This window comes from Littorina saxatilis, linkage group LG2 (assembly GCF_037325665.1).
Source record: "Littorina saxatilis isolate snail1 linkage group LG2, US_GU_Lsax_2.0, whole genome shotgun sequence".
Classification (NCBI taxonomy): domain Eukaryota; kingdom Metazoa; phylum Mollusca; class Gastropoda; order Littorinimorpha; family Littorinidae; genus Littorina; species Littorina saxatilis.
In genome coordinates, this window is record NC_090246.1 from 52,612,823 (window position 1) to 52,631,805 (window position 18,983).

General features: G+C 40.9%; 1 protein-coding gene across 3 annotated transcripts in view; it reads left to right on the top strand.

The window, feature by feature from the left end:
• The window catches only part of LOC138959237 (regulator of G-protein signaling 7-like), a 59,675-nt gene that overhangs the window by 1,394 nt on the left and 39,298 nt on the right, over positions 1-18,983 (top strand). For 2 of the 3 annotated variants that reach the window (XM_070330635.1, XM_070330638.1), the window contains exons 2-7: positions 8,314-8,410; positions 9,766-9,923; positions 10,350-10,401; positions 10,851-10,915; positions 11,220-11,296; positions 12,415-12,496. In XM_070330635.1, the coding sequence (XP_070186736.1) occupies positions 8,314-8,410; positions 9,766-9,923; positions 10,350-10,401; positions 10,851-10,915; positions 11,220-11,296; positions 12,415-12,496 (531 nt within the window). Of the gene's footprint in view, positions 1-6,902; positions 7,037-8,313; positions 8,411-9,765; positions 9,924-10,349; positions 10,402-10,850; positions 10,916-11,219; positions 11,297-12,414; positions 12,497-18,983 lie in introns of those variants that run through there. The other variant, XM_070330636.1, reaches the window with a different exon arrangement.

Sequence of the window (18,983 nt, forward strand, 5' to 3'; positions counted from 1 at the left end):
TATGTTCATAAATTTTTTTTTCATTACTAGATTGTCCCGTCGCTGGGAAATTCGGGTCACTTCCTCCCAGTGGAAAGCTAGCAGCAACAAAGTCGCGCTACCCCAAAGTCAAGGGATCTATGGGATTTTTTTCTTCTTTTCTTTATTGTCCCATCGCTGGGAAATTCGGGTCACTTCCTCCCAGTGAAAAGCTAGCAGCAACAAAGTCGCGCTACCCCAAAGTCAAGGGATCTATGGGATTTTTTTTTTCTTTTCTTTATTGTCCCATCGCTGGGAAATTCGGGTCGCTTCCTCCCAGTGGAAAGCTAGCAACAACAGAGTCGCGCTACCCCAAAGTCAATGAATCTATTAGATTTTTTTTTCATTTCTTTATTGTCCCATCACATTCCACAACTTGGACACATACCACAACTTCAACACATTACCACGTCTTGGACACATACCACAACTTGGACACATACCACAACTTGGACACATACCACATCTTGGACACATACCACAACTTGGACACATACCACAACTTGGACACATACCGTGGAACCCCCTTTTAAGACCCCCCAATTTAAGATTCCCTACTTTTTAAGACCTTGTTTTCTCAGACTTTCTGTTCATAACCTCTGCAAAATCACCCCCATTTTAAGACTCCCTCCTTTTTAAGACCTGATTTTCTCAGATTTTTGGAGGTCTTAAAAGGGGGGTTCCACTGTACCTCAACTTGGACACATACCACATCTTCAATCAATCAATATCTTGGACACATACCACAACTTGGACACAGACCACAGCTTGGACGTACACATACCACAACTTGGACACATACCACAACTTGGACACATTACCACATCTTGGACACATTCCACAACTTGGACACATACCACAACTTGGACACATACCACATCTTGGACACATACCACATCTTGGACACATACCACAACTTGGACACATTACCACATCTTGGACACATTACCACATCTTGGGACCGGCACGGTTGGCCTTAGTGGTAAGGCGTCCGCCCCGTGATCGGGAGGTCGTGGGTTCGAACCCCGGCCGGGTCATACCTAAGACTTTAAAATTGGCAATTAGTGGCTGCTCCGCCTGGCGTCCGGCATTATGGGGTTAGTGCTAGGACTGGTTGGTCCGGTGTCAGAATAATGTGACGGGCGGGGATGTAGCTCTGTCGGTAGCGGGATTTGTATCCAGTTGGCCGCTGTCAGCGTGAGTTCGTCCCCACGTTCGGCGGGAGATTTATTTCTCAGAGTCAACTTTGTGTGCAAACTCTCCTCGGTGTCCGAACACCCCCGTGTGTACACGCAAGCACAAAACCAAGTGCGCACGAAAAAGATCCTGTAATCCATGTCAGAGTTCGGTGGGTTATAGAAACACGAAAATACCCAGCATGCTTCCTCCGAAAACGGCGTATGGCTGCCTAAATGGCGGGTTAAAAAACGGTCATACATGTTAAATTCCACTCGTGCCAAAAACACGAGTGTACGTGGGAGTTTCAGCCCACGAACGAAGAAGAAGAAGAATGTGACTGCAGGGTGAGACATGAAGCCTGTGCTGCGACTTCTGTCTTGTGTGTGGCGCACGTTAAATGTCAAAGTAGCACCGCCCTGATATTGCCCTTCGTGGTCGGCTGGGCGTTAAGCAAACAAACAAACAAACCACATCTTGGACACATACCACAACTTGGACACAATAAGTCTACCACATCTTGGACACATACCACAACTTGGACACATTCCACATCTTGGACACATTCCACAACTTGGATACATTCCTCAACTTGGACCACAAGCGCGACTCTTGTTGCTACTACGTAGTACTAGCTTTTCACTGGGAGGAAGCGATCCGAATTCGCCAGCGATATAGGCCGTGCATCGCGAACACACAGACACACAGACACACACACAGTCACAAGTCGTATATATATAGATACGGCTTGTGTCTGTGTGTGTGTGTGTTCGCGATGCACGGCCAAAGTTCTCGATGGATCTGCTTCAAATTTGGTGGGTATATTCAGGTAGACCCCGGACACAACCTGGTCGATGAGAATTTTCAACACGTGCTCTTGGTTTTGGTTTTGGTTTTTCTGTTCATCTTCCCAGATCCATTCCCAGTAACTCTTCCTTATCTTCTCTTGTGTTTTCCGTTTATCTCCCTTCCTTCGTGTGGCGTCAATCCATATTCCCGTTACTATTTTTAGAAGGTCACTGTCCACAACGCTTTCATCCCGGCGAAGCCGGATATTCCCGTTACTATTTTTAGAAGGTCACTGTCTACAACGCTTTCATCCCGGCAAAACCGGGTATTTTTCTACTTCTTCCCGGCAAAGCCGGGTTTTCGGCTCTACTTCTTCCCGGCAAAGCCGGGTATCATTTGGCTCTACTTCTTTCCGGCGAAGCCGGGTACCCGGCGAAGCGGGTATTCATTCTAGTATGTTATATTGTTGGTAGTATTTTCCCCTAAATTCATTTATTTCTAGAAAGTTAAAGGTGCACACACAGACAGATGAGCACATATGTTCTTGTGATATATTATATCCTTTCCTGTCACCACAGAACACAATAGACCTCTATCTACCACTACTGTCATTTTCATGTTTCTTTATCTGTACATCTAACGATTATATACATATATGCACAGCTATAACATGGATAAAGGGATAGAAGAAACATCCACTGATCCAGAAATACTGAATTCTTATGCCTAATTCAATTGCGCTAAGATTAGGAATGACATGCAAGATTCCCTGACATTCATAATGCCAGGACTAGATCATGTTCTTCTAGGAGGTGGGGGTGTTAAGATGCACTTTTTGTTTTAGGTCAGTCCCCTGTATGTTCGTGTGTGTGTGTGCACATATGTGTATGGATGTGTTTGCATGTAGTCTATCTGTGTGTCTCTGTCATGGATTTCAGCAGTCTTTGGCTTGCCGGTCAAAACAAATACATACAGTGTTACATTGAGATTTGTTAAGTGTTTATGCCTTATGGAGCTTGGGTTTCGAAGCTTTAAACACTTTCAGGGTAACATGACCTCCAGTCAAAGTGAAAGTGTGGTTAACACAATGCTAACTTTAAAGTCAAGCTTGGAACACCTTTTTTTTTTACATATTTTTTGGGAACCTTTTTGAAGCTAGAGCTATAGAATGTCACAATTACTTTTAGGTTTCATTGACCTCCTGACATGATGACCCTTGTCTACATTTAAGGTCACAGAGAGGTCAAGTTCAGGTTAAAAAAAAATCGATATTTTCTCCAATGTTTTTGGGAGCTAGAGCTTTGAAGCATCCATGCAACCATCTTAGGAGCTTCGACACTTCACACACTTTCACTTTCAGGGTTCAGCAGACATGAGCAAAAATCTTGTTAACCAAAGTCACATTTTGAGGTCACATGGAGAAATGTTCATTTTCTGACATGTTTCTGAAGCTGGAACTTTGTAGGTTAGGCTAGGTTAATAAAGCTTCTCAGATGACCCTCAACAAGTTGATTGACCTCCAGCATCTGTCAAGGTCATATTAATCCAACCTTGCAGCTGCCCCTTCCCACTGCGAAGAGGAGTCGACAAAATATTTAATTGCTCTTCTTGTTAAAAGTTGTGCTTTGAACTTGAAGGCATGCAGGTATTTTTAGGCTGACATTTTTTGTCATAGTTTAGTTTGAGAATGTTCTGTGTTGTGCTGTTTGAAACACAATTAAGAACTGTAGATTTTGCAACTTTTTTCATGTATCAAGGTATAATAATATATTCATGATGAGGTGCACATTTTTCCTGTTTTGTCAGTAACTGTTTATGATTCGCAGGTTCTTTCAGCCTTTGCAAAGGGTTGTAATATTAGGTAAGAATTGTTGTGAAGGCTGTGTGTTTGCGCACAGTGGGTCTTAACCTTTACAAACGGTCGATCAGGTGGCCTTATGCATTTAGCTTATTTAATCCATTAGTCTCAAGGGAGACGAAATTCATTTCAGTTACTGGCTTAAACCTGCATTCATGCATGTTCAGTTTGCAAAACAGTTGTAGGCTTTTTGTTCCAAGATCCCAGAATAGGAGAAAGAATTGATGGAAGTCCTAAACGTTCATTGATTAGCCTTTACTGCTTGACGTCATTCGCTTTTTTCCTTCACTGTTTGAAGGAGAAGTACTCAAGGAGTGGTATTGACCAGTGTGATGTTTGGGGACAAGACTGGCGCAAGCTGCAGTCAAGCTAATACTGTACTTGCAGGCAGTTTTGCTGCCACAGTAGACTGGGGCTCTGGGGGCCTGTGGTGCTGACTAGTGGAATTGAGGGTTGTGTTACAGTGGTGGGCAAAATGACAGGAGGGGTGAAAATGGTATGGGCACTGGGGGGTACCTTCAGGGTTTGCTGTGAGTAAGCTTAATGAAGGGTTTGTTCTGGGTAGGGCAGGATTTGCTGTGGGTAGCAAAAGGGAACATTCGTGAAAGGATCAAAAGTGAAAGTAATAGAAGAACTCTGTAAATACAATGTAACTCTGGGTTGTATGGGTTGTGAAAAAGTGACTGCTTTTAGTGAGGACAGCTTTCTGCATGTGCTCCTTATCCACATGTTACAGACACAACCCTTGCTAGTGACTGGCCTATAATGTCATGTGGAAAAGTTTGACTCGCTCAATTTAAGTAAAAGCAAGAGTATTCACTCTCGCATTCCCATACAAAGTACGCTACAGAGTTATTTCTTAACATCATCTTTTCACAATGTGTAACTGCTAAGTGCTATCACAATTGATATACCATGCTTTTATTGAATCCTGAAAGCTATAGTCATGAATCATTTCCTGTATGTAGATTTGTGTTTGAAACCAGCGGACAGATGAATATCTCTAACATTACCAGATACTGAGATAGCCTGCCTGCTTTTTACATTTTGTCAAATAAGATCTAACTACAAGTTTCAGATAGGCTGGGAGGGTGATGATGTATAACACAATTTATTGACACATTGGCTAAATGTTTTGATGTCTTCACACGGCTTGTATTGTAGATTTGTGTTTGAAAGCAACAGACAGATGAATGTCTGTAACACTAACAAGCGGATATCCTGCTGCACGTGTTAGCGAGACAGTCATTGAGTGGCTGGCTGTGACTAACACAGCTCTGGCCCTTTGTTCCTGCTGAGGGTGTCTGGTGTCAGGCACAGTGGCCGCTGACTGGCCAGCTCAATCAGGGAGAGGTGATTGAGGCCTGTGTGCATGATCAGCTGAAGAGCTGTAGAGTGCGTGATCAGCCGAGAGCTGCCAGTGCCCAGTGATGTACTGATATGATTGATCAGTTCCAATCGTCACTCTGGCGGCACTCCTGAGCAAACTGGCCGCCTGTGACGCAGTCTGCGCTGCTTTTCCTTCCCAGCTTGGTTGCCCTTGCTGCTGTGACTGGGTTATTAAATGTGTATCGACTAGCTTAATCCTTCCTTGCCCCCTTTTCTGGGTCTGTCAAAGTCATGGAGTTGTGTAATGCGCTGTCTCATTTGGTCATTTCTGTTGATAGAAGATGTTTCAGTTTAAAGCTGGGATCAGTATCACCCATCTTGTTCTTAGCAAAATTTTGTTCGTAAGAGATTCAATTGTCCAAATTGCATATTAGCCTGGGTCAGTTACAGCTGAAATAAATTGTACGTGGTCAGTAAAACACATGCAAACAAATAGGCATATGATATGCACACACACACAGTTACTGAATTAGTTAGTTTTACTCATACCTGTTTACAGAGGGTAGAGGGTAATTTTCAACACAACAGCAAGTGACCTTTCCACAAATAGTACACATTTGCAGATTGTGTGGATTTTTTTTCTTTCTGTCTGTCTTTGAGAAACAGTTACGTTTATGCAGTTTACGCAGAAGTGGTCCCTAAGCAAGCATTTGTGAGCCAGATATAGCAAAACTCTTCACTTTTGGTTGCAATTTGATCATTTTCGAAAGAAATTAAGGAATGGAAACAGGAAAGCAAGAACTGCACTCAGAGGATTGCATACAGGAGTCTTTGAGCATCTGCTGTACGTCTCACATTATACAGAGAACACCCTAGAGTATCTGCCATAGGTTCAAATTATACAGAGAACACCAAGATTAAGGAATGTGGTAGCAAGTAAGGAAATCATAAAGCTTGAAATCCCTAATGACTCCTCTGTATATCGTAGCACAAGTGGAACAGTCCCCTTATGTATTATTCAACAGACTCACAGCTGGCTTCCCTGTCGTGATATAACCCTCGTGGTTGAAAACGACGTTAAACACCAAATAAAGTAAAGAAAGTAAAGTAAACAGCTGGCTTCCTGGCGATTCACTGTGCAACCAGTGTGAACTAGCTGGTGCACTGTTCTGAGTTTCTTTGCCTGAACAATATATTGATGTCCACTTGTCAGACTCTGGCCGGCAGTCAGAAGTTGCGTTCTTACACACGCACTGAACATAAGTCACTCTGACCTTATCCCTGATGGTCCTTTGCGATTTCTTGCTAATTGGGAGAATTGATTTTGCAGCTGTCACTTATATTTTTATTTGAAACACCGAAGGTTACTTTCAGAACAGTTTATTGTCTCCCACTCATATGGCTCTATCTGACCAGGTTCGGATATATCTATCCGCTTAGACTGATAGCTTCAGTCGCTTCCTGTAACGTCCATCATCAGTTTTGTTTATGTGCCCTCCCCCCTCTCTCTTCCTTGCTCTCTCCCTTTATTTTGTTGGAGTACTGTGACAGTGAAGGGGCGAGCGGGTCAAGTGTTCTGTGATAACAGAGGAAGTATTTCATTTTTGTTTTCTGTATCTCTGGATGTTGTAATTAGAATTAGTGCTGACTTCCTTTGTGATGAGATGGATTATCCGGCTGTGTTGATGGAGTACATTTGTGGTCGAGTAACTTCTTTTTTGCAGCCGTTAATTGGATCAATGGATTTGGCTGGAGTGTTCTTATACCATGTCTGTTGGAGGGGGAGGAGAACGGAGAGACAAAACTGTAGCATACAAAGAAAGCTGAGAAGGAGAGAGAATGGAATTTACTTTGACAGAGAATAAGGTATTGTTGACTCTTTTGAGTGGCCGAGAAAAGTTATGTTTGAAAGAGGACAGACAGAGAAAGAGAGAGAAAAGGAAATGGAGCAATCAGTGCGAGTAATAGAAATAACCGCTGATACCAGGACTCACTGTGGCCATGTGAAGGTCAGAACAATGGATGCAGTATGAAGTGTAACCATACTGGGATGTTAAATCATTGTGCCAAGCCATTGATCTTTGTTGCGATGTTTGTTAGACTTTGATTCAGAAGCCATTGTTTTTTGTAAGGACCAGAAATATTCTTCGCCTGCTGAAATGTCTGACAAGCAATTACCCTTGTTGTGACCTTTCTTTGGCTGTTAATCATAAATAATTGTTATTTGTGGGGACCAGAAACCTGCTTGCTACTTACATGTCTCACAAGCCATGACGCTTGTTGTTACGTTTCTTTGACTGTGTATCAAAAATCATTTTTCTTTGTGAGGACCAAAAATCATATGCCTAACAGGCCATGACCCTTGGAGTTAGCAGGTATCTTTTATTGTTTATCAAAAATCATTTCTCTTTGTGAAGACCAGAAATCTTCTTACATGTACTACTTATTTGTCTGACAAGCCATGACTTGTGTGTGTATCTTCTTTTCTTCTTCTAAGCTCATGGACTGAAACTCATTTGTATACTTGTGTTTTTTGCACGAGTGTATTTTTATGTGCATGACCATTTTTAGCCCTCCATTTAGGCAGCCATACGCCAATTTCAGGGAATGCATGGTGCTTGGTATTTTCCTGTTTCTATAACCCATCCAAAACAGTCATGGATAACAGGATCTTTTCCGTGCGCACTTTTGTCTTATGCTTGCGTTTACACATGAAGGGGATTTAAAGGCACTTGCAGGTCTGCCATGCACATAAGTTGACCTGGGAGATTGGAAAAATTTCCGATCTTAACTAACCAGGCGCACCTGGATTCAAACACTCAACCTACCGCAATGGGAGGCCGGTGTCTTATCCACTTGGCCATTGCGCCTGTCTGACCGTGTGTCAAAAATCATTGTTCTTTGTGAGGACCAAAAACTATATGTCCAATATTATGACAAGCCATGGATTTACGCTTGTTTGACTGTTTATTGAAAATAACTTTTCTTTGGGAAGACCACTTTGCTGCTACTTATTTGTCTCTACTTATTTGTCTGACAAGCCAGGAATGTGTTGTGACAGTTCTTTAACTGTGTATCAGACTGTGACAGTGTCATTTTTTAGAGCGCTTTGATGACAGCCTCTCATCTTTATGTGTTTTCAGATGGAACGCTTGATACAAGAAATGCAACATGCACAGAAAGGAGTGCCAGTGAAAAGCCAGAAAAGCTTCCTTTCCATAATACCAGCTGTGTTCACAGGTAATGTCTCAAAATACTCTCTGTAGATTTATACTATACAATACAATACAACCACCTGAGTCGCCATTTGTGCAGCGCCCCACATACTGAGGAACCCCAGACCAGACCAGACCCCCCTTAAAAAACTATTTTTCTGTTATGACCCTGTGTTCTCAGATATTCTGTTCATAACCTTTCTTTTGATGACCTGACTTTATCAAATGTTTGAGGTCTGTAAAGGGGGGAGGGTCAGGGTCCACTGTAATATCTTTTACATGTGACAGGGGAGGCTACTGCTCCTTTCACAGCAGACTCTGCACCAGAGTTGTTGGCCTTTAAGTCAACACCTCTGGATTGTGCAATTCTGTTTGTGATGGGGTCTGGTCAGTTTCCGATTGTCTGTATGTTCATGGAAACCTTCGGGTTTGCATAACAGTTTTTATAGTGCTAAGAAATTAGCCCTAACATTTTCAATCCTGTTTGATTGCATTTCGCCTCCCGAGGTGATCGTAGTGTTTCGGCACTCGGTTACATACAGTTACACTTGAAAAGCAGTTACATGTACAGTGACACAGTACACTTTTCAAGTTTCAGCTATCTGAAAATAGTATAGTCTATAAATCTGAGCAGTACAAACTACAATAGATCATTTGGAATAAAATGCTTCTGTCAATGATGTTTTAAGCCTAAGTTACCCCCCGCGGGTTGGGGGAAGAATTTACCCGATGCTCTCCAGCATGTCGTAAGAGGCGACTGACGGATTCTGTTTCTCCTTTTACCCTTGTTAAGTGTTTCTTGTATATAGAATATAGTCAATGTTTGTAAAGATTTTAGTCAAGCAGTATGTAAGAAATGTTAAGTCCTTTGTACTGGAAACTTGCATTCTCCCAGTAAGGTCATATATTGTACTACGTTGCAAGCCCCTGGAGCAATTTTTTGATTAGTGCTTTTGTGAACAAGAAACAATTAACAAGTGGCTCTATCCCATCTCCCCTCCCCCCCTTTCCCCGTCGCGATATAACCTTCGTGGTTGAAAACGACGTTAAACACCAAATAAAGAAAGAAAGCCTAAGTTGCATTTAGTATTCATGATACATGTATTTGTACATGTAAAATCTGGTACATACTTAGGTGCAGGTAACAAAATAATGCTTATTGTCAATGTTATAGTTAAGGAGTTGTGGTGCAGGTAAGAAAATAATGCTTATTAATGCTTATAATGGTGGTTAATGTAAATTTAGTCTAGGAGTTGTAGGTTTAGGTGTGTGTGTGCATGCAAGTATGTACCCGTGTGTGTTTGGATAATTATTACAACGTTCCATTTTCCCTGCTGATATTATGAATACATATACATCACTGCTGTTTACTTTGACCAGGTGAGGATTTCATCATGTGGTTAAAACGACGCTTGAGCGTGTCTGAGGAAGAAGCTCAGCATCTAGCATGTCTCTTCTGTCAGTATGGCTACATTTTCCCCGTTACTGACACAAAGGTGCTCACCGTCAAAGATGACAACTCACTGTATCGCTTCCAGGTCAGTAGCAAGGTTATACACTTGTTAGATAGGAGGACATGGGTGAGTGGAAAAGTATCAACAGAACATAGGAATAAGGCAATCTTGAGTGTACAGTGTACACACTGAATGAATCATTTGGCCTTTTCACATGGTATGTGGCACCTGCCTTCCATTTCAGTGAAAAATTTGCAGCAATCTGCTTTAAATGTGACCAAATTCTGGAGTATTTGTATAGCAAGAATCACACAAAAAGACCAGAAAAGAAGTGTTTCCATTGATTTTGAAAGGTATGTTCATCAACTTTGTATGAATTGTTATGCAGTAGACCCCAGATGTTGAGCACTACTGCATCAGTGCTGATGGCTTTTCATGTGTCGTGTTAGATGATATTAGACAACACTGTTGAATTGATTGTTTAAATTTATTTGTTTTGTTTTGTTGCAGAACCCTCATTACTGGCCTTCCCAAGACCTTGATCCGGATAATGTTGCTTATGGTAAACTTCTTCTTCCTTCTTCTTCGTCAGAATATTTGCAGCCCATCCAAGGCCATGTACATAATCCTATTAATGTTTACATTGCAGGTGAATGTGTGGGTCTATAAGTTCAAGTTTCTGTACAATTGACTTGCTGAGTGTGATCTTGCACTTGAACACCTACTGTGACTGCGGTTTTCACTTGAAAATCATACTTCTTGTGGATTTAAACCAAAAAAATGAATGTTAATTTTTGCTTGTATGAATCCGTGGGGAAAATAAGTGAATCAAGGAAGTTCTGCTGGGAGAATATGTTATTGAAGTACGAAATGAAAAAAGAGCAGCATGTCACTTTGTCAGTCAAATATTCTAGTTTTAGTTGATGTTTATTGTCTTTTAATGTCAGCTGCCAGCAACAACAAAAATAATATTTTGAGCTATGTTGTACTGAGAATATATTTTTTTTCCAGCTATCCACCTTACGAAGAGGTCGATGAGAAATAAACAGAAACACGGCCTTGAGGAGCACGAACAGGTAAAACCTTGCAATGCAAACTCAACACAATAGTCTAGTACATACCCGCAACATTTAAGCAGATAAGTGTTGAACTATTCTGCTTGAATGAAATCGATTTTTGTAGATGAACTGACATTATGTGGAAGGAGAATTTTAGTTTAAATATTTTGTAGCTATTGAATTTGGTTTTCTCTTGTGTTTATGTGCATTTGAATTTAAAGAGAGAAGAACATCATTTAATACATTCTTGGTGTTTACCTCACACAAAAAAGAAATAAGTGTGTGTGTAACTTAGTGAAGAGTGCAGTTGTATTTGTTTCAGATGGCCTTGAACAAACTGCAGAAAATGCTGTGTGACAAGAAAGAATTCATTGAATGTCAAGCAAGGGACCAAGTCAGGTATGAGATCATTGCATTTGGTCTTCATGTTGTTGTTTCTAAATTTTGATATTTTAAAGGTGGTCGTCTACATTTTTGCTTTTTTTCAATAATCTTATGGTTAGATTTCGCTAAAAAGTTATGTCAGATGATGAATGAACCATGGGGAAAAAAGTTATAGAAAAAAAAATATATGTAAAAAAAGATTTTATTTTTGGGTAGCGTGACTCACGCTTCCAATATTTTGTTTTCTGTTTGCTGAGAACATGTGCTTTGCCTAAAAATACTGACCAATCAAATTCATGTCACTATGCTTATAGCCACGCCCAAACAAGTGCAGCAACAGTTTGACACTGGAGCGCTGTCAACACTTTTTATTAAACGCACGAAATGCACGGGATTTGAGAGGAGTTTTGCGCTTGGCATTTTCCAAATAAGGATATCCTACTATGAGTACTACGCTGGAATACTACAATGAATTTTCAAACGGCTACACTGGCTTCGTCTTTCCTGATCGAAAGGGGGTGTATTGTTGATATTTGTAGATAATAGACTCTGCATTTTAATGGTCAAATGGCGATTTCGGTATAAAAATGTAGACAAGGACCTTTAAGGCGCATACATTCAGTGCATTAGCACCACCTCTTGATAACGACCACCTACCCATTATGACCACCCCAAAGGATCCCCAACGAGTTTTTATATATATTTTTTTTAATATAATTCGACTTTCCATATCGACCACGTGTCCACAGGACCACTTTTGGTTGATCTCTTGAGTGATTGTTATAGACAGGTTCAACTGTACCTTTATAATTCATATATATTTGAATTGTCCTACCCAGTTCTGGATCATGCTTACTTAATTTAGTAACTCCCTCCAGACTGGAGGTGGGTTGTTGGTTAAAAGGGGTGGCAATCACAGACCAAGATAAGATTTACTTGAAAAATAGCCAAACCTAAAATGCTTTTATGTTCATAATGATTAGTAATACATGATTAACTTTGGCATCTTAAATTTACATGTTGTGGCTTGTGAAACATTCAAAGTGATATTTTGGCTGATAGCTTTTAGTATGAAAACTTGTCCAGAAAGAGCAGGTATTAGCAAGTGGTTTCATGTGTTTTACGAATTTCAGGCTTGCCAAAGAGAGAAAACGCACAGACAAGGCTGTTTTAGACAGTCAAGAGAGAGCTTTCTGGAGGATACACAGACCTGCTGTGAGTCATTTGTAAAGTCTTAAAGTAGACCAGGTCTTAATTAGTTTTGTTCTGTTTAGTTCTCGGAGAGTAAAGGGCTTTTGTTCTTCAGATTTTTAACTGCAGTAAAAGTGAAAAGATGTAGTATGTTGTCCTCTCTGTGGTATACTTGGAAAGACTTTATTTAGTTTTGTTTGAATTTGTGGTGTTTGTGTGTGTGTGTGTGTGTGTGTGTGTGTGTGTGTGTGTGTGTGTGTGCGAGGCTGACGCTAAGTACCGGCATGTCCGTATGAGAGGGCCTTAGGTACCGTGCATAGACCTTGGCTGCACTAGGTACCGCGCTAAGTACCTGCGATGTTAAAACCCATGTACATAATACTTTTGTGTGTTGTTTATGCTGTTTATATGTAGGCATGTTAGTTTGAACTACGATCCTTTATTTTCGTAAATAAGGCTCATCATTTTGTCAAGTAGTAGCGGTTGAATTTCAAAGGTACTTAACGTATGAAATATACGTACAGAACCAACTTTTTACACACAACCTAAAAATTCTCACTGCAGATTTAAAAATAACAGCAATCGTTATCTTGTATTTCAAGCATCATTGACAGCAAATAACTGAGTAGAAACCTAGCCCTAATTGGGAGTAGTCGGGTGTTTTGACCAACGGTACTTAGTGCTTTCTGTACGGACATAGCGGTACTTAGTGCTTTCCGTACGGACATAGCGGTACTTAACGTCGCCTGCGGTTCCAAGGTTTTATTACACAGACATAGAGATGTTGGTGGCCATATTATTTCGACCTGTATATATCGGGACAGCACAATCAATTCAGACATCCATAGACAGACAGTTTGAACTATTTTTGTAAATAAGGCTCATCATTTTGTCAAGTAGTAGCGGTTTGAGATTCAAAGGTACTTAACGTATGGAATATACGTACAGAACCAACTTTTTACACACAACCTAAAAGTTCTCACTGCAGATTTAAAAATAACAGCAATCGTTCTCTTGTGTCTCAAGCATCATTGACAGTAAATAACTGAGTAGAAACAATCTTTTACAAAGAATGACCAATAGTGAAGTGAATAGTAAACATTATACAGGCCTAAAAACAAACTTTATTAGACATCTCTCTCTCTCTCTCTCTCTCTCTCTCTCTCTCTCTCTCTCTCTCTCTCTCTCTCTCTCTCTCTCTCTCTCTCTCTCTCTCTCTCTCTCTCTCTCGGTTGTATGTATATATTAGGCAGCATTGATGTGCTAGATTATTGATAGAGGAAAGCTTGGAACAAACCACTGTGTATTTTGCATACGTTTAAATATCATGTTTTCTATTTTTTTCCTGTGATTTATGTGTACCCCCCATTGAAAGGGGCTGTAGGCCCATATTCAATTAAACTGTGTCAGTCTCTCTCTCTCTCTCTCTCTCTCTCTCTCTCTCTCTCTCTCTCTCTTTTCCATAATATATTTATAGTATTCTCTCACTCCTTTATTTATTTATATGGGAGATTTATATAGCGCTTGACGTTCTCTAAGCGCTTTACATATTCTCTCTTTCTCTCCCTCTCTCTCTCTCTCTCTCTCTCTCTCTCTCTCTCTCTCTCTCTCTCTCTCTCTCTCTATCTCTCCCTCTCTCTCTCTCTTTCTTTTATATCTCTCTCGCTCTCTCTCTCTCTCTCTATTACATAATATATATTTATAGTATTCTCTCCTCACTTTTTCCGTCTCAAGCTCACGTTCCCTCTTCCCCCCCCCCCCCCCCCTACCTCTACCTCCCTTACCTCGTAATAAGCGTGCGCGCGCAACGACAGTAAGAGAGAGAGGCACAGAGAGATAATATCGTATTCTAAATTTATTGATAGAGGAGAGAAATGTATTATAAGATAAGAGAGAGAGGTAGGAGGGGGGGGGGGGAGAAAGAGGGACCGTGAGAGATACAGAGAGCGTGAGGGGAGAAGGAATACTATTAGTATCACTATCAATAAATTATGAGAGAGAGAGAGAGAGAGAGAGAGAGAGAGAGAGAGAGAGAGAGAGAGAGAACAAGAACAAGAACAAGAACAAGAACAAATCTTTAATTGTCTCAGGCCACAGCCCCTTACAATAGTGGTTAAAATAACAGCAATAGTATCTGCACAGTTATAAATTATAGTCACGCATAAAATTCAACAAATACATTAAGACCCTGATGACATGTCACCGAACCTGATTTCTAAGGGTTCGTCTCTTCTGTAACATGAAGAACACAAATCTGCTGAAGCTGTTCATCAAATTATCCTCATTACTGCCACAGAAATACACAAGTTGTTGTTGCAGCGTCTTAGAGTTCGAGATTGTCAAATACTTTGCTCGAAGGTCTTGATAAAAGGGACATAAAAATACAACATGGTGTTCATCTTCTTTATCAGCTGTACAGAGAGGACAGTTTCTTGTCGTTTGGTTTGGTGCGTACCGAAACTTGTGAGCGTTGATTTCGGATACTCCTGCGCGGAAACGAGTAAGAGCAACTCTGTACTTAATATCTTCGATTAATTCAATGTATTTCTCTTTTTCCAAACATGTTTTGTAACAATTATAAATGTCGAAACGTTCACTGCATTCTAAACAGGAGAGAGAGAGAGAGAGAGAGAGAGAGAGAGAGAGAGAGAGAGAGAGAGAGAGAGAGAGAGAGAGAGAGAGAGAGAGAGAGAGAGAGAGAGAGAGAGAGAGAGAGAGAGAGAGAGAGAGAGAGAGAGAGAGAGAGAGAGAGAGAGAGAGAGAGAGAGAGAGAGAGAGAGAGAGAGAGAGAGAGAGAGAGAGAGAGAGAGAGAGAGAGAGAGAGAGAGAGAGAGAGAGAGAGAGAGAGAGAGAGAGAGAGAGAGAGAGAGAGAGAGAGAGAGAGAGAGAGAGAGAGAGAGAGAGAGAGAGAGAGAGAGAGAGAGAGAGAGAGAGAGAGAGAGAGAGAGAGAGAGAGAGAGAGAGAGAGAGAACAAATTTCGTATTCTAAATTTATTGATAGAGGAAAGAGGGAAACAGAGAGAGGAGGGAAAGGGAGAGAAATCGAGATAGGGGGAAAGAGAGATATATATTTGTACTCTAAATTTATTATAAGATAAGAGAGAGGGAGGGGGGGAGAAAGAGGGACCGTGAGAGTTACAGAGAGTGTGAGGGGAGAACAGCGGTAACCTTCCACTACCTAGGGTTTCTTCCCAGCATGACTGTGAGGTCTTGACACGCACCATGCCAAAGACCAACAGAAGACAATTTTAATGATGAACTCGAACTGCCTGAATCTGTGTTGCCTTTCTCATTGCAACTCGGCTGCATGATCACATGCCAGTATTTGTCATGTAAATTCTTACAACCCCGGATACAAAAACAAAACCAGAAAATGACGCCACAGTTTAAACAACAAAAGCATGGCTTTAATTTAAAATAGCAGCATTAACACCTAAATGTTTGTTATAATGCAGTAAAGCTATTACATATCTGATTATTCTTATTCACCTATTTCGTCTCCTCTACCCATGTGCGTGTGTTGTATGTGCCTCTTGTTTTATGGACTGGGCAAAGGAGCTGCGCCTTCGGCTATCAGTGTGACTGACTTTTAGGGTTTAACGTCCTCTTAGACCAACTGGTCTATATTGGGACAGGTATTGGTAATACGTTGAAGTTATGGTGTGATACTTTGATTCGAACAAGCCCGCTGTGGCTGTCTTCTTCGACACACCAGCATTGGGTTTGTCTCGTCAAAGTATCGAAATACGATCATTATAATCGGAGACGAGAGATGATGCATGCGTGTCTTCGTGTTTTCCAAGCCCTGAGTCTTTCGCTGTGAACGTGGGATTTTTTCGTGCGCATGTGTTCACACGGGGGTGTTCGGACACCGAAGAGAGTCTGCACAAAGTTGACTCCGAGAAATAAGTCTCTCGCCAAACGGGGGGATCGAACCCATGCTGATAGCGACCAACTGGCTACAAAGCCAGCGCGCTACCAACTGAGCTACCTCCCCGCCGCGCTATCAGTGTCAAGTTACCTGAAGGCAGAGGGGAAGTGTTTAACTAACCGTATCGAGTCAAGCACGCTATGTCGTGCATTCCGAACGCGTGTACTGGAGTGACTGACAGGGGCTAGTCTGGACTTGACTGCGCCTGAACTGATGCGTTGTTTCATCGAACACTGTATAGTGTCTATTGACAGTTAAAAAGAGAAGTACGCAAGTCCGAATTACAATAGAAAGGGCAAGATGAAGAAACACAAAAGCACGAGGCTCAAATAGGTGCTACCAAAATTAAACAGAAACGTCTCTGGCGAACGTTTTAAACAGTATAAGACAGTATAAGCATAATTAGTATAGCTCTTTCTCACTTCTAGTCAAGTACGAGTTATCTTTCCATGCTCTTCAACGAAGGAGAAACGCTGGGTTAGTTCCAGTATCTTCTACATCATGGCGTCTGCACTGAAAGAAAGCTCGCTCAGAGTGTGTGGTGGTGGAAAGCAGTACTGTGTCATTTGCCATAACTATCGTGGAAAAATTATTGAAGGAAGAGTTGTCAGGCTACATAAACTTCCAACAAACAAGCAACTGAAAAGAGCTTGGGAGCAGCGCCTACGTGTTACTCTTTCTTTTAGAAAATGACAAGATTTTGTGCAACTTGACAGAGTGACTTTCTCGTCTAGTTAATCAGATGGGTATTATTTGTTCATGTACATAAAAGTGTAAAAGAATGTTGTTGTACAACATACTTCCTTCAATCATTAGTGCATTTTGCTCTTGTCTGTGTGAAACAGTAACAGGCACATGAGCTGTAAGAAGGACTGCCGTGTCTCAGTATGACTGTAGTCTCTTGTGTCACTATAAATCTCAGTCATTGACTCTGTGTATGTCACTCATTGATGCTTACATTCCCAATGCATGGAAGACAGAAATTATAAAACTAGTATGCATGAAAACTGATGCTGGTTTGTACTCCAAATTTTTGTATCCAGTTAAAATATCAGGCATGAAAACTGAAAAAAAAAAATACTGAAAACAAAATTCGAAGGCGCGTAGCGCCAAGTTTCGCAGGCGCGTAGCGCCAAGTTTCGCAGGCGCAAAGCGCCAAGACTTCTAGGGAAGTCCGGGGGCATGCCCCCCCGGAAATTCTTTTTTTCAAGGGTGCAATTTGGTGCAATCTGGGGCTATCTGAGCCTTAAAATTGGATTCAAACATGGCCCCAAAACTATTTTACTATAACTATGACTAGGAAAAAAAAAAGAATTTTTTTTTTTTTAAATTAAAAAAAAAAAAAATTAAAAAAAAGGAAAAATACGGAAAATAAAAAAAATACGGAAAATACGAAAAATACAGAGAATTTTCATGCCTGAATATGTCTGAGAAGTTGAACGCAAACCAACCAGGTGTGAGCGTGTGTTGTAAGGAGTGCACTATTTTGTAACGTGGGATTATGTACATGAAATTATAAATAGGGTTTGTGTGGTGTGTATCTATGCTTTTTATGTTTTTAAGGGAAAAATATTTATTACCTGTGTGTGATTACATTTTGTTTTTTATTCACAGTTGGCTGAAATATTTGCCGAGGAACGACAATGCAGTGTATTATATAATTATATATGTATTCAAAGAATAAAGACATGATGAATCTGAAGCTTGATGAATGACTTGTTTTACAGATAATCACACACACTTCAACAGACGCAGTTGATACAGTTTGGGTTTTATTTATCTAAAACATATACAAACAATAGCAGTTTAACAAAGTTGGTAAACAGTGTAAAGTAAAACAACTGAAGTAACATAAAAGAGCCATGAACTGGTAATGTGAAACTGCTCTTAGGCTAATGTCAGATGGAGCTCGCAAAACACGAAACAAAAGCCGAACAAAAGCAAAACATGGTGCTTTTGTGTGTTGTTTTGCTTTTGTTCGGCTTTTGTTTCGTGTTTTGCGAGCTCCGTCTGACATTAGCCTTAGACAACACGCACATCCAATTAACAACAATAAATGCATGACTACCAAGCATCAAAAGGACTCACTGATTCACGCACAAATTCCGCGTGTGCTCAATAATTATTGATAACATTTAACACATAGGCTACAAGTTCGTGACACTGACAGTCGAAGTGGTCTGTCAAATGCTAACTTGAATCATTTGTTTCCACAGCATTATCGATAGCATCCTTGCCATCTTTTCGCAGCTGAAACGTGCCTCTTGCTCTGCGCACTAATTCTTCTTTTTTTCCACTGACAAGTTGGCCATGTTTCCGAAGAAAATCTTTCAATTCTTTCACGTTCATGCGCTCGACTGCCGCCTCTATCTTAACCGGAACTTACCGAACCAAAGGGACGAAACTCGTGCACACCTCCGGCCTCGCTGGTGAGAAAGAGCTATGTATACAGAATGCTATACAGTCACGCAGTCCTTCTGTTTTACTGTCCGTACTCAGATAACGGATGTTTTAGAGTCAAATGAGCTGAATCTGTGCGTATGCCTTCAAAGATGGCTTCACACGATTGTAACTAAAACT